At 35.9% G+C, this 13,914-nt stretch overlaps 1 protein-coding gene across 5 annotated transcripts in view; it reads right to left on the minus strand.

Moving 5' to 3' along the window:
* Positions 1-2,229: 2,229 nt before the first annotated feature.
* Positions 2,230-13,914, minus strand: part of LOC131435310 (acidic phospholipase A2 PA4) — a 42,665-nt gene continuing 30,980 nt past the window's right edge. For 2 of the 5 annotated variants that reach the window (XM_058603024.1, XM_058603023.1), the window contains 2 exons: positions 6,896-7,830; positions 6,402-6,589 (listed from right to left, as the gene is read on the minus strand). In XM_058603024.1, coding sequence (XP_058459007.1) covers positions 7,557-7,830 — 274 coding nt within the window. In that variant the 3' untranslated portion in view covers positions 6,402-6,589; positions 6,896-7,556. Of the gene's footprint in view, positions 2,699-6,401; positions 6,590-6,895; positions 7,831-13,914 lie in introns of those variants that run through there. The other 3 variants (XM_058603026.1, XM_058603027.1, XM_058603025.1) reach the window with 3 other exon arrangements.

Below are 13,914 nucleotides of genomic sequence, written 5' to 3' on the forward strand. Positions count from 1 at the left end.
CTCATCTGTACAAACTGTAGTTATTTGATTCAAGCGCCTAAATGACAACGAAATTTTATCTAGATATTCATTCGTTCGTTTCTGAATGGTACTATGAGTTTTAGCTACTCACCGCTAGAGAAACTCATACTCAATACATAAAATTCAGAATCGATCTAAATAAAGGCGTAATAATGATATCATTTGGCAAAAGCAAAATTTCGATCCGTATAACCTTATTCTTGCAGTTGCATTATGTTTTCTCCCCTAAAGCATAACTGAAAGAGCTAGAAAAGATACTTTCAGACATGCCGTTGAATTCGCAAAAAATGTACAATTACTATTAGACCTGTGCGTCAACTTTTTTTTATGGCCTTCCACACTCCTCCACACTAAAGAGCGGAGCCCCCTGGTAACGGACACACACAAACCTCAGCTTGAAAGAAAGGAAAAACTTTATAACAAAACAAAAGACTACAACGCGATGTTAACAAGCTGAGGGTACAGACTAGTGCTGTCAACTGTTTTTTTCCAAAAATCTGTATTTGGCGGAAAAATCTATCTGTACAATATCTTTCTCGAAAAATCAAACATCGGTTTAGTGCGGAAACAGATTTTGCGACCAAAAAAAAGGTCGCTCGACCTGATTTACCCCTATGGAATCCAATGCAAAAAATTTGAAAATTGGTGTTTATCTGTATGAAAATTGGAATATCGGTATTTTGAGAGAGCATATCTGTATTCCTGTATCGAGTCCAAAAATCGGTATAGTTGGCAGCGCTGGTACACACCCGTTCAATGTACACGCTTATTTGTGGCTACCCAAAATTGAGTCAAAAGCTACCCAATTTCGCAAAAACTATGCCTAGTAGGGTGGGACAAAAAATTGATATCAACTCCACCAAACTTTTCGTGTTCCTTTTGGGTCCCATAAGCATCATGCAAAATTTTAGCTCGATCGGAGAAACTATATTTTCGCGCCCACGGTTCAAACTTTGTATGGGATTTAGTATGGAGAAATTCATTTTTAACAAAAAAATCGGCTGGACATCAACCTATGAATTTTAAAAACCAGCGCATATGATATTTTCGTAGGAAATTTATCGAGGAAGAAAACATTAGAAGACAGCAAAACAATACGACATTTGTAGAAAAAGTTATTAAAGGAAAACCGACACAAGGTCCGAACAATGGCTCACTCCCTAATATATCTAGCACCACTGCTGCTAGTGGTGGTAATATGATTGTGCTTTCTTTTATTATGCTATAACGGTTGATTTTAGTTGTTTGATGTCTTCACCAAAGTTTCTCAGCTGAGTATGAGGACTACTTTTAAGTGACAAGTCATGTTCCAAAACTCACTGTAAAGACACAAAAAGTCTAGCTTTATAATTTGAAGAAATAGGTATTTGGAACCTTCTACAATATTTTAGATAAACTCAAATCCAAAAACTTTGCGGAATGTATAAACTCTCTATCTCTTATAGTTTAGAAGATATAGATGGTACTATTTTATGCAAACAAAAACACAATTTACATGACGTTTTGTGTCTTTACTGTAGGGTTTGGAGCATGGTTTGTCACTTAAAAATAATCTTTATACTCTGCTGAGTAACTATCGTGAACAAACGGATAAACCGTTATAGCATATTAAAGGGAAGTCACATCATGTTACTTTCACTAGCAACAGTGGTGCTAGATATATTAAGGAATGAGCCATTGTTCAGACCTTGTGTCGGTTTTTCTTTAATAACTTTTTATACAAATGTCGGATTGTTTTGCGGTCTTCTAAAGATATCTTCCTTGTTAAATTTCCTACGAAAATATCATATGCGCTGATTTTTAGAGTTCATAGGTTCATCTCCAGCCGATTTTTTTGTTAAAAGTGAATTTCTCCATACTAAATCCCATACAAACTTTAAACCGTGGGCGCGAAAATATAGTTTCTCCAATCGGGCTAAAATTTTGCATGGTGCTTTAGGGACCCAAAAGGAAAACTAAAAGTTTGGTGGAGCGAGAAAATAAACATTTTCATCTTTTCCCATACAACCTTGTCCCACCCTAATGCCTACCCAAAATTGAGTAGAATAGGTATCACGCAATTTTGGGTAAATACGTTTTTCGCAAAATTTGAGTAGAAATTACTCGTTTTTGTTGATACTTGTAAGCGAGTGGAAATTACTCATTTTTCATTGAATATGGATAGATTTTACGTTTCTATGATTTCTCAACAACTAAACAGAAAATTCATAGTTTTACAAATTTTCATTTAATTTCAGACGCAGTATTGTCTTCAAATTGTTCAGTTTTATGAAATAATTTCAGTTTTCTCATAAGTAGAGCTTTTAATGACTCCTCAAGCACTCCGGCAATTTTATTCACCGTTTTGAGAGCTGTATGTTTTTTCGTTTTGTAAATTACAATGGATATAACATCGTGAAGCATTTTCACTCGTGTTGGAATTTGAATGCCGAAGACGCATCACAAACTAGATGCGGTACTCTATTTGCAGATACCAAGTAATCAGTCAGGTTCTGAAAAATCATGTAATTGATTGAATAGAGCCTAGTGGATTGAGAATTTCGTCTTAATACCTGAGTCCACTGTATAACCGGAGAAAATAGTAGCTTCTCTGGAAAATTCCAAGTCTCCGATCCGGATTTGTTGATCCCTTTTTTAGACAAACTTGCAAAAATACAGAGAAATCCTCGCAGAAGCACTGTGTAGAAGAAATTAAAATTAGTTTACATTTTTTTCAATAATTACTGTGAGTATATCTAGTTAAAGACGAAATGGATTAAATAACACTGATAAAATTTGAGTATGACGACATATAGCTTATAATATTATATATAAGAATTAGACTATAACAGTTCGGCTGAAAAGTTCGTATCGTTTAATAGAAACACACATTTTTTGGCCAAAATTCGTTTTTATTATTCAACATAATTGCCATCAGAGGCGATACAGCGATTATAGCGATCTTCCAACTTTTCGATACAATTTTTTTGTAGTACGATTTGTCCTTTGCCTCAAAATAGACCTCAGTTTCAGCGATTACCTCTTCATTGCTTCTAAATTTTTTACCAGCGAGCATTCTCTTGAGGTCTGAGAACAGGAAAAAGTCACTGGGGGCCAAATCTGGAGAATACGGTGGATGAGGGAGCAATTCGAAGCCCAATTCGTTCAATTTTAGCATGGTTTTCATCGACTTGTGACACGGTGCATTGTCTTGATGAAACAAAACTTTTTTCTTCTTCAAATGAGGCCGTTTTTTTAAATTTCGTCCTTCAAACGCTCTAATAACGCTATATAATAGTCACTGTTGATGGTTTTTCCCTTTTCAAGGTAGTCGATGAAAATTATACCATGCGAATCCCAAAATACAGACGCCATAACCTTACCGGCCGATTGTTGAGTCTTTCCACGCTTTGGGTTCGGTTCATCGCGTGCAGTCCACTGAGCTGATTGTCGATTGGACTCCGGAGTGAAGTGATGGAGCCATGTTTCATCCATTGCTATATATCGACGAAAAAAATCGGTTTTATTTCGATATAACAGCTCCAAACACTGCTCAGAATCATCAATTCGTTGTTGTTTTTGATCGATTGTGAGCTCACGCGGCACCCATTTTGCACAAAGCTTTCTCATATCCAAATATTCGTGAATAATATGTCCAACACGTTCCTTTGATATCTTTAGGGTGTCAGCTATCTCGATCAACTTCACTTTACGGTCATTGAAAATGATTTTGTGGATTTTTTCACGATTTCATCGGTAACAGCCTCTTTTGGACGTCCACTGCGTTCATCGTCTTCGGTGCTCATATGACCAGTACGAAATTTTGCAAACCACTTACGAATTGTTGCTTCGCCCGGTGTAGAGTCTGGATAACACTCATCAAGCCATTTTTTGGTATCGGCGGCACTTTTTTTCATCAAAAAGTAGTGTTTCATCAACACACGAAATTCCTTTTTTCCATTTTTATCACAATAACAAAAGTAGCTTCACTCAAAATGCAATATCTCACAAACTTATAATCAGACAGCTGTCAAATTTATACATGTATCTTTTGAAGGTTGGTACTAACTAGAAATGGTATGGATTTAATTCTAGTGGCGCCCTCTCGTAGAAACGATACGAACTTTTCAGCCGATCTGTTACATTATTTTTAAACCGACTATTTGCGATTTCTCAATTACAAAAGTTATATAACAAATAATTTCGTACCATCTTTTTCCAATATTGAGTTCGGTATCGAATCTTCTGTATTCTCATGTCACGCTATACGGCGGAATTTTTTCAACTCTGGGGGTGCACTTTTAATAATGTTACGCACTCGATATATATCCAGAGTGGGGTCCAGAAGGAAGCAGACTGAAATAATCAAACATAAAAATAGGAAAAATCAAATTCGGAATCATAAAACAGATGATCGTTTTCAAAACACAAAATGCTTTATAGAATTATGTTCTTTTGTATCCATAGCCCAAGATATTATATTTTTTGCACTGGTTTTGATTCTGTGCTTTGATGACGTATGGATCCGGAACATTTTATCATCCCTCGGCATCATTTCCGAGCAATCACGCATAGGGCATTGAAAAACTGATTTTTATTTCACAATATAGAAATGCACTGTATAATGTAAACTTTGTACTTACCAACTAGAGCCTGATACGACTCACTGTCCACTAGATCTCTGATTTTTTCCATTTTGAGCAACTTTAAATCATCAAAATTTCAAACATGAAAATGTCGGATGAAGCTAATTCTACTCAGTGAAAGTTTTATATTTTACTCATTTTTTGACAGCTGGTCAAAGTTTTCGAAAATGAGTACTTTTGATTCACTCACTGTGTACCCACATATAAGCGTGTACAATTTCACTCACTTTTGTTAAAAGTGGAACTACTCTATAGTGAGTAAAGTTTGTTTACTCACTTTTGAGTAAATATGGTATTTGTCAAATTCTGAGTAACATTTACTCAGTGCTACAAATCGGAAAATTAGCTCGAGTGAGTGAATATTACTCAACATAATTCGAATTGAATAAGGAATTCTTTGCTTTAAACAAATTCTGACTCACTTCCATCCAACGAATGAAGGGAGCCGCTACCTGTTCATCGGTCATTGGAAAGGATCCGTCTGCCTTCCTACGTTGCCCACGTACTGGCATTTTGTACAGCATTCGTAGGATTCTTATATAGAAAAATAAATAAAATACTTGCTATATGACTGAACACTTTCTTACCGTCTTCAACCTGCGCGAATTGCTTTGAGGTGTATAGTAAGGATTTCGATAATGTGCTTTTATAATCTGGTTCCGCCTCCGACAAATTTTCACACAACGTTTTTAAAACACTGTGAGTAAAACTTGTTGTCAATTTAAAAACTGAGTAGAAGTTACTCAGTCTTCAGGGCTCTTTTGAAGAATCCAAAAACTAAAGAATTAAAATAATTTACAACAAAATTTATATCCATTTATTGGAGCAGTAAAAAGCCCCCTTGAGCTGACTGTTATACCAGTACACTTTTAATCAATACGTTACAAATCGATGATGTAACTAAACTGTAAACGGTGGCGCGGTCTGGTTGCTATACAGTTTACCCCACTAATGTAAGCCATAATGATTTTTTAAAGTTTATAAACACACTTAGAAAAAAAAACCGTGCTTTAAATAAAATCTTACCTATAAAATTTTTCATTTTTCAGTTTATTCAAAACATATTTGGACATCATATAAAAACTTAGGTATCTTTTTCTGATGTGGTTTCTATGCTGATTTTATTTTAAGGTAATCAAAGACAGAATGTGAACAAACTAAAGCTTGAAATCTGAAATCCCAATATGGGTTAGTCAAATTATGCTTATAATCTAACCGTGCATTAACCACTCAAATTTAATATTAAAACCGAAGTAAATAGACACAGTAACATAATAGTAATTCCATATTTTACGGATCGCACTATTATGTCGATTTCGACGTGTTGTATCCTAGTTAGCAGTAGAAATTTCAATTTATAGAAATATGTTAGATCTACACTTTTAAATCCGATACTCGATCTTTTTCGCCGAAACTTCGCACACTAATTTGCGACTTAATTAGACAGTAAATAACAATTAAGGTTTATCCGCACTATGCCCACCCGACTTTTTATCTGCTTCGGCTATGGCTGAGCTGCAGACCTTTATCCCGAAAACAGCGTTTGCCGAGATTTCGAACAGTGGATGTATTACCAAGATTTTACTTGGCTTAGTAAATTTTAACACTTTGTTTTTAACAAAATGAATGTTATGCTATTTTCATTACACATAAACGGAACTCCCAAAAAACCGCGTTAATGGGAACATTCTCTTCCATTGTTTTGACCGATTCTTTCTCAATAGTTCACTATATATGACAAAAGAAAAAAAAAACAACGGGAAACAAATGTATTTTTGAATTGTACAAAATGTATACATTGAGATTTGTAATTTGATTTGTAATATTAGTAATCAATTTATCCGTTGTGAGATTTTTGCTGCATAATTGGAATGTACTTCTCGCTTGGGCGGTATTTCCATCGGGAACACAGTTCGGTTATCTCAGACTCGTTGAAGCCAACCCTAATAAGAAAAGTTATACAATTAGTTTCCTTACAATGTCAAAGAATTGACATTAACAAAATCAGAAGCGCAATACACACCGAATCAAAATGACGTAAGTATGATAATTGTAGAGGTTTTTGACAATATGTGCAGAATAATTGAATAGAACCAAGAAACAAAGTACGATCAGTTAAACGAAGATATTAAAGACACACTATACCTGATCAAAGGTTTTCTAATACCTTACAATCATTAGATAGTATGAGTTAGAAAAATCCTGTCCAAGTAGACCCTCCACCAAGCAACCATACAACAATAACTCACCATTAATATGTCAGGTATTGCAATCTAAGCTGAATTGGAGAATTCAGTATAGTGGACATATCGGACTAATTTGGTTCAAAATGTAGTACTTCTCCTCCTGTCGGCATTGATTATAAGCCACTAAAACTTACAAATTACGATTATGTTGAATTTGGAATCTTACTTCAATTTAACAAAATATGTTTACTTCACTAGCAAAGTGTACAGGTTTGAAGAGAAATATTCACGTACGACTAGTATTTGGAGTATTTACTTACAAACAGGGTGTAAAATAAGTGGGTTGGAACTGAAAATACTGATTTTTTATTTTATATGGGTATACAGTATATACAGAACTCTGAGAGGGAAATGATTTTCCAATTAAAGTTAAAATTCAAAGACTAGATGAAATAAGTAGAGGAAAGAACTAGCTCACTTGCAGAGTTTCAAAATTATAGAACCAACGTCGCCTCTTCTACCGAAATGCTTTGAAATATCGAATATTTCAAAGTCTATGCTTAGATCAAAATTAGTCTGCAATTCAAAACATTTAAAACTTAGTATTGTATGTATTCAGTCTAAGGCTAATAAAGCTATCATCTCTGAAAAATCGACCTGTGTCGGAGTTTTCGAATACTGAATTCACATTATCAAGCATTTGTTCGTATGATGCTACTTAAATCTAACCATAGACAATAGATTTTGCTGTTATGTAGTACTTCAGAAACCCATTCAATGGCCGAATAAACATATCTTTTACCAAATTTCTCGATATTAAGTTCAGTGACTCCTGTTTCAGTTGCTGTCTGTTGTCGTTACCATAAATGCTTTTATCGAAGGACCGTTTGATTGAGTTTTCGGGGTAGTAAAATTTTGGGCGGATGTAAGGTAACACGTACTGGTTCGATGTATAATACTGCAATGGACATAAGTCCGGTGAGCTTACGATCTCGTTGCTGAAATTTAGTAAATCATGTATTAGATGCTTCAATTACATTCGAATGATTCATGGTTAGCAGTGAATTGGGGTCGTGTCTGCCATCTAAGGTAGACTATTTTGTTCCAAAAATAAATTATTTCAGTTTGTTCTTTGGAAAGAAAATGTTTAATATAGTTTATGATTTTCAAAATGGATGATTATAGAGTAAAATTAAAAATGTATCTGTATTAGACAAAGTGAATACTATCAGAATTCTATCATGACAACGCTCGGTCCACTTTGGATTCAAATGAAATGACTTCCGATTTAACAGGTTTCAATCTCTTTTTCCTATTGTTCCGATTATAGAGGTTTGAGCCTTAAGATCGCTCGTGTCTTCGGACCAAAGACACTCTGGCCCTATGTTCGGACTTAGGAATCGAAACCAGGTGAGCTTCATGAAAGACATGGACTCATACATCACCCGTACCCAAGATTCCAATCTCATTTCATTCACACGTTCGAATTCTATTTCATCCGCCTTCTAGTCCCGTATCTATAAAGTGATAGTTTTTTTTTTGTTAAAACATTAATTCACTGTGACGACGCTAGAAACGTTATAGTTCTACTAAACTGGGCCTAAAACTTTTCATGGACGACTACTACTTTCCGGACAAACTGATACAAGAATACCAGGCACGTACCCAGAGGGGGTCCCAAGGGACCCAGGCCCTTCCTGAAATCGAATACTTTCATCGATTGGTTTGATTTATACTGTTTACACATTCAGTTTTCATACATATTATAAACTTTATTAAATCCAGCGACTGGTGGAATTGTGTCTTAACTACTGGTGATATAAAAAATTCAGCAAGTGTGATAAACAAGGGGGGGTCAGGAAAAATTCATATAACTTGACAAGGAGGGGTCATGAAAAATTACATATAACTTGACTAAAATCGATATTTTTGAAGATCTTAGAAACTTTTTGCATACCGTAGATATGATTTTATAGGGGATGGATGTAGCAAGTGCATTTTAAAAGGGGGGTGTAATGTTTGTAATGACATAACTTCGAAACTACTTAACGGATTCCTGTCAAACCTGGCACATGTGCATCTTGCTATTCAGAGATGGTTATAAGAATATTTCCATGGGGGAGGAAGCGTAGCAAGTGTCCTCAACAAAAGTGGTCATAAAAAAATTTATCTAATTTGACGACACTTTTTGCACAACTTAGAAATTAATGTTGTTTGGAGCGGCATAGCTCCGGAACTATTACACGAATTGATATAAAATTTTTCACAATTATTTCTTTCTCTTCAGAAATAGTCATAAAAATATTTTTATTGGGGAGGAAGCGTAGCAAGTATCATTAACAGGCTATGAAAAAATTTATAAAATTTGACAAGAATCGAATTTTTTTTAAGATCATGCAAACATTTTCCATAACTTAGATATGATATATATGGGGGAGGATGTAGCAAGTTCCTTTAAAAAGGGGGATGTAACGGCATAACTCCGAAACTACTGAACGGTTTGCTATCACACTTGACATTGATGCTTTTTGCTCTTCTGAGATAGTATTGCCAACAGTTGAATAAGTATTTGAATAAGTATTTTTTTATAACGACAATTTTTTTCCTTTAATTTTGCAGTTTTGATAATTTATGAAACATATTGCAGTATTGCTCTAATTTGCTAGCTATGCCCTTTAGCAAATGGAAAATAAAACGAGAATAAGGTCGATTTTTTAAATATGTTTTAAATCGTAACCACAAAAACAATAATTCTTTCCATTAATTTACTAAATCACTTTCGAAACAAACATACCAATACGTCTAGAAATCTTACAGTTTCTTTTTTCATAAGAAAAATATGCTTTTAACCACTTTCTTCACATATGTATGATTCAAATAACAACCCTAAATTTTTAACTGGTTTGCCAAAAAAAGCAAGCATTTGCACAACTGTGACTCTAAAGAGTCGAACAACAAATTACGTTTTGATTTAGTGTTCTAAATGTGCCGTGCAAGGGCATCCTCATGTTTTACGACCTGCAAACGATCTCCGATAAGACAACACAATCTGCAATGTTCGTCGCTCCCATGCCCTTCTGCTCAATGACAATGATCACCAGTTCACTCGCTGACTGACCGGCAGTCACTTTGATTAACGGTTTTTGGATTTTTCGACTTCATTTTTCCACCAAAATATGCACTGACGAAGTGTTTATCATGCAGCGAATAGCAAGGTAACGCATCAGCGTTAAAGATTGTTACATTAGTAAAGGTGTCCGTTAAGAGTCCATGAACTTCACACGCAACTTATTTTAGATAATTATCCAAAGCCAGAGTGGAGACGATTGTCAAGAGATATAATGATCAGAATTGTCGAAGCAGGGTAGATGCAGAAGTGCATGACAGACGTATCTAGTAATGGCTAACCGAACTATTCAAACTTATTCCGTCGACAAACGACGCGGTCATTTACGCTCATCTGCACCTTCAGATTGTTAGGGTGGTTCTTGCTAGTTTTTATTTAGGATGTATGGATATGGACCAATATGTATTAATTTGTTGTTTGGTTAAGGATGACTAATTGACGATTTTATTGTGCTCAGCCTATCAATGTATGTTGTGAAACCTGCAGATTTCTGCGAATTTCAAACAAATTGGATTTGAATATAAATTGGATGCATCTAAGTGCTCTAGATCTACTCAGATTACCCAGAATTTGAATTCTAATTTCGAATCATTAGTGAAAATTTCTTCTGTGTAATTTCTTTTTATACTTTCAAAAAAAATAACCTAATAAAAAGTTGCAATACATTGTCAAACAAAGTAAGTATTTTTTCGAAGTTCTTCTTGCGATTTCCGTATTGAAATTTTATATCACTTAATATCAATATATTTTCGCAGTGCAAAATAAACCTAAATAACTTTCTATCTTTGAAAACGGGCCTCAGTTTTAATTGAATTTAACTAATCGACAAAAAAAATTCGACTGTCAAATTTTAACTAAAAGTTCAACTAGTTCACGGCCTTTGAGAAGTTTTTTAAATATAATAGCGAGTTCATGTTTGCACCTAAAAGGGTGCAAATTGACGATAGCAGTTGCTGCGAAATACATAAACTAGTCAAAACTAGTTCACAAGCAACTTAGTGAAAAGCTATAAAAACAGTCGATAATGTCAATAATTTTCCTAATCGCAAGAGCGCAAATAATATTTCAAAATATAACAAAAGAATGTTTGCAGTGTTTCCAAATGACCCAGCCGAATTCTACACACTTACAGGGTCCGGCACTCGAAGTGTAACCAACTTCAGACCGCTCGCGCAGCTGACGCACGGGCATCAGCTCTCTAGAAATTTGCTAAATGACAGTTCGGAGTTGTATTGTTTACAAGCGCAAGAAAGCATTTTGCCAAAAGTGAACGCGAAAAAAAAATCTTGACTTGAGAGAGCGAAGGAGTTGCTTCGTTTGGCCGAAAGCGGTCAATTTCCGAACATTGTATTTTCTGACGAGAAAATTTTTCCAATTGAGCAATTCGTAAACTCTCAAAACGATAGGGTTTACTTGACCGACCGTTCATACGAGTATTTGAGTCATCGATTGGCCACCAGGAGGCAGCACCCGCAACAGATAATGGTTTGGGCCGCTGTAACCGCAGATGGGCGCTCTCCAATCGTTTTCATCGAGCCTGGCGTCAAAGTAAATGCGACATATTATCGGGTATTCTGGAGGTTGCTTTGAAGCCGTGGGCATACAAACATTTCGGTGGCAGACCATGGACGTTTCAGCAGGACTCGGCACCGTCTCACAAAGCTCGAGTGAACCAAGAATGGCTGAAAAACAACGTTCCGAACTTCATCACGTCCACACAATGGCTCTCGAATTCACCAGATGCGAATCCAATGGATTATTCTCTTTGGGCCATTTTGGAGAGCAAAGTCCGAACTAAAAGATACACCAGTCTCGAGGCGCTGAAAAAAGTTATTGTCCGCGAGTGGGCCAAAATACACCTGCAAGTCACATTCGGGCAGCTTGCGATTCGTTTTTTGACCGTCTCAAGGCCATAGTCAAGGCAAAAGGTGGTCATATCGAGCAAAAGTGAATTGATTCTGAATTTTGTATCATTTTACACATTTTGTACTTTGAATTAAGTAAAAGTAATTTTCCAAACTGAATTTATGGCCTTTTTAATTGGTTACACTTCGAGTGCCGGACCCTGTAGAATAGATTCTCGAGCTCGGTATATTGAAATGCCGAACTACATCGGCAACTCGACATTTTACTGATTTTTCAGTAGCCCTCATGCTCTTTTCCGAAATTCGTCGAAGTAATATTCTGATATCTCGGTAAAGCGCCTTTTTTGGCATAATATTATGCTGAACTTGTCAGCAAACAACAAATATACCGAGATCAGCAAATCCGTTTGCCGAGATTTCGAACAGTGTTTTAGCTTTTACTGAAACTCGGTAAGACATTTGTCATCTAATGTCTCTTGTCGGTTTCACAAAGCACCACGTCGCAGCTGTTCGTGGAGTTTGGAGTCAGAAAACATATAAATTGAATGATAGTGCCTGCATTCAATTTATATGTTTTCTGACCCAATGAAATAATGGTCTTTAGCCGTCATGTTTTTTGGTATGCTGAATTAAGATGAACATTAATAAAATACACGCTCTTCCCAACTTTAGCTTTGGTGATATTTATTTCATTCAATAATAAAGAGAACATGTTCCTTTGTATGTACAATTACTGATGACTCGGCAATTCACGATTCAATCCTTATCGCTTTTGCCGAGCTATCAGCAAAATTGCTACTGACAAGCTCGGAAATAATTGACAGCTAACAAATTTGGCACTGCCGAGACTCTCAGTAATTTTACATCTGCCGAAACGATTACCGAGCATTTGGCTGTGCAAATTTCAGCATTTTTTGCCGAGATTCAGCAATAAAATTTAAGTGTGTGTGAAGGTACTGCCGAATTCAAGGTAAAGATGTCGATAGAACGATTCGTTGCAAAAAGCGAAATTTTGAAGTACGAGGTCTGTTCAAAAAGTACCCGGAATTCTCATTTTTCTAAAAAAATATTTATTTATTCGTCTACATCTATATGGTCCCCTTCAAAGTAATCCCCCCTAGATATAATACACTTATGCCAGCGTTTTTTCCAGTCTTCGAAACACCCCTGATAGTCACTTTTTGTAATGCTCTGTAGCACTCTCAGCGATTCTGACTTTATCTCTTCAATCGATGAAAAACGCTGTCCTTTCATGGGTCTCTTCAACTTTGGGAACAGGAAAAAATCACACGGAGCGATATCTGGTGAATAAGGAGGTTGGGGCAGTCCTGAGCGATGGTAATGCGTTTGTTTTTTTGATCAAAATTCAGCAGTTTTGGAACGAATTTTGCTGCCACTCGTTTCATGCCCAAAACATTTGAAAAAATATGATGGCATGAGCCAACTGATATGCCAACTTCATCAGCAACTTCTCTAATAGTGATTCGGCGATCATCCATAATCATTTTTTCCACTTTTCCCACATTTTCATCGATTATTGACGTGCTGGGTCGACCGGAGCGTTCGTCGTCTTCACCGTCTTCGCGGCCATCTTGGAAACGCCTATACCACTTGTAAACACTTTTTTTTCATAGCAGAATCACCGTAGGCTCTCTGTAACATTTCGCACACTTCGTTACACTTTATTTCATTTTTCACACAAAATTTAATACAAATTCTTTGACTCTTCAATTCTTCCATTGTTTAAACTAACAAAAATCGCCGAGCTCAAAAAAACACGTCTACACCAGCCGCTACAAGACAGAATGTAAACAATGAATACAGCTGAAAGTTTCACCATACATTAGGGACATATGTACCAACACAATAAAAAAAAATTTTGACCACCGGACTCTCCAGACGCGCGCAATTAAAAAATTCCGGGAAGTTTTTAAACAGACCTCGTATTTCTGGAAAGCCAATATCAAGTAGAAAATTCGTTGAAAATCGAGTGATCTGAGCGAAATGATTGGAGAAACATGATCTTGTCTGAAGAATCTTCCTTTTTGGCATTTCCAAGCATCAAAACTGTTCTAATAAACTGCTGCAAT

Source organism: Malaya genurostris, chromosome 3, assembly GCF_030247185.1.
Source record: "Malaya genurostris strain Urasoe2022 chromosome 3, Malgen_1.1, whole genome shotgun sequence".
Classification (NCBI taxonomy): domain Eukaryota; kingdom Metazoa; phylum Arthropoda; class Insecta; order Diptera; family Culicidae; genus Malaya; species Malaya genurostris.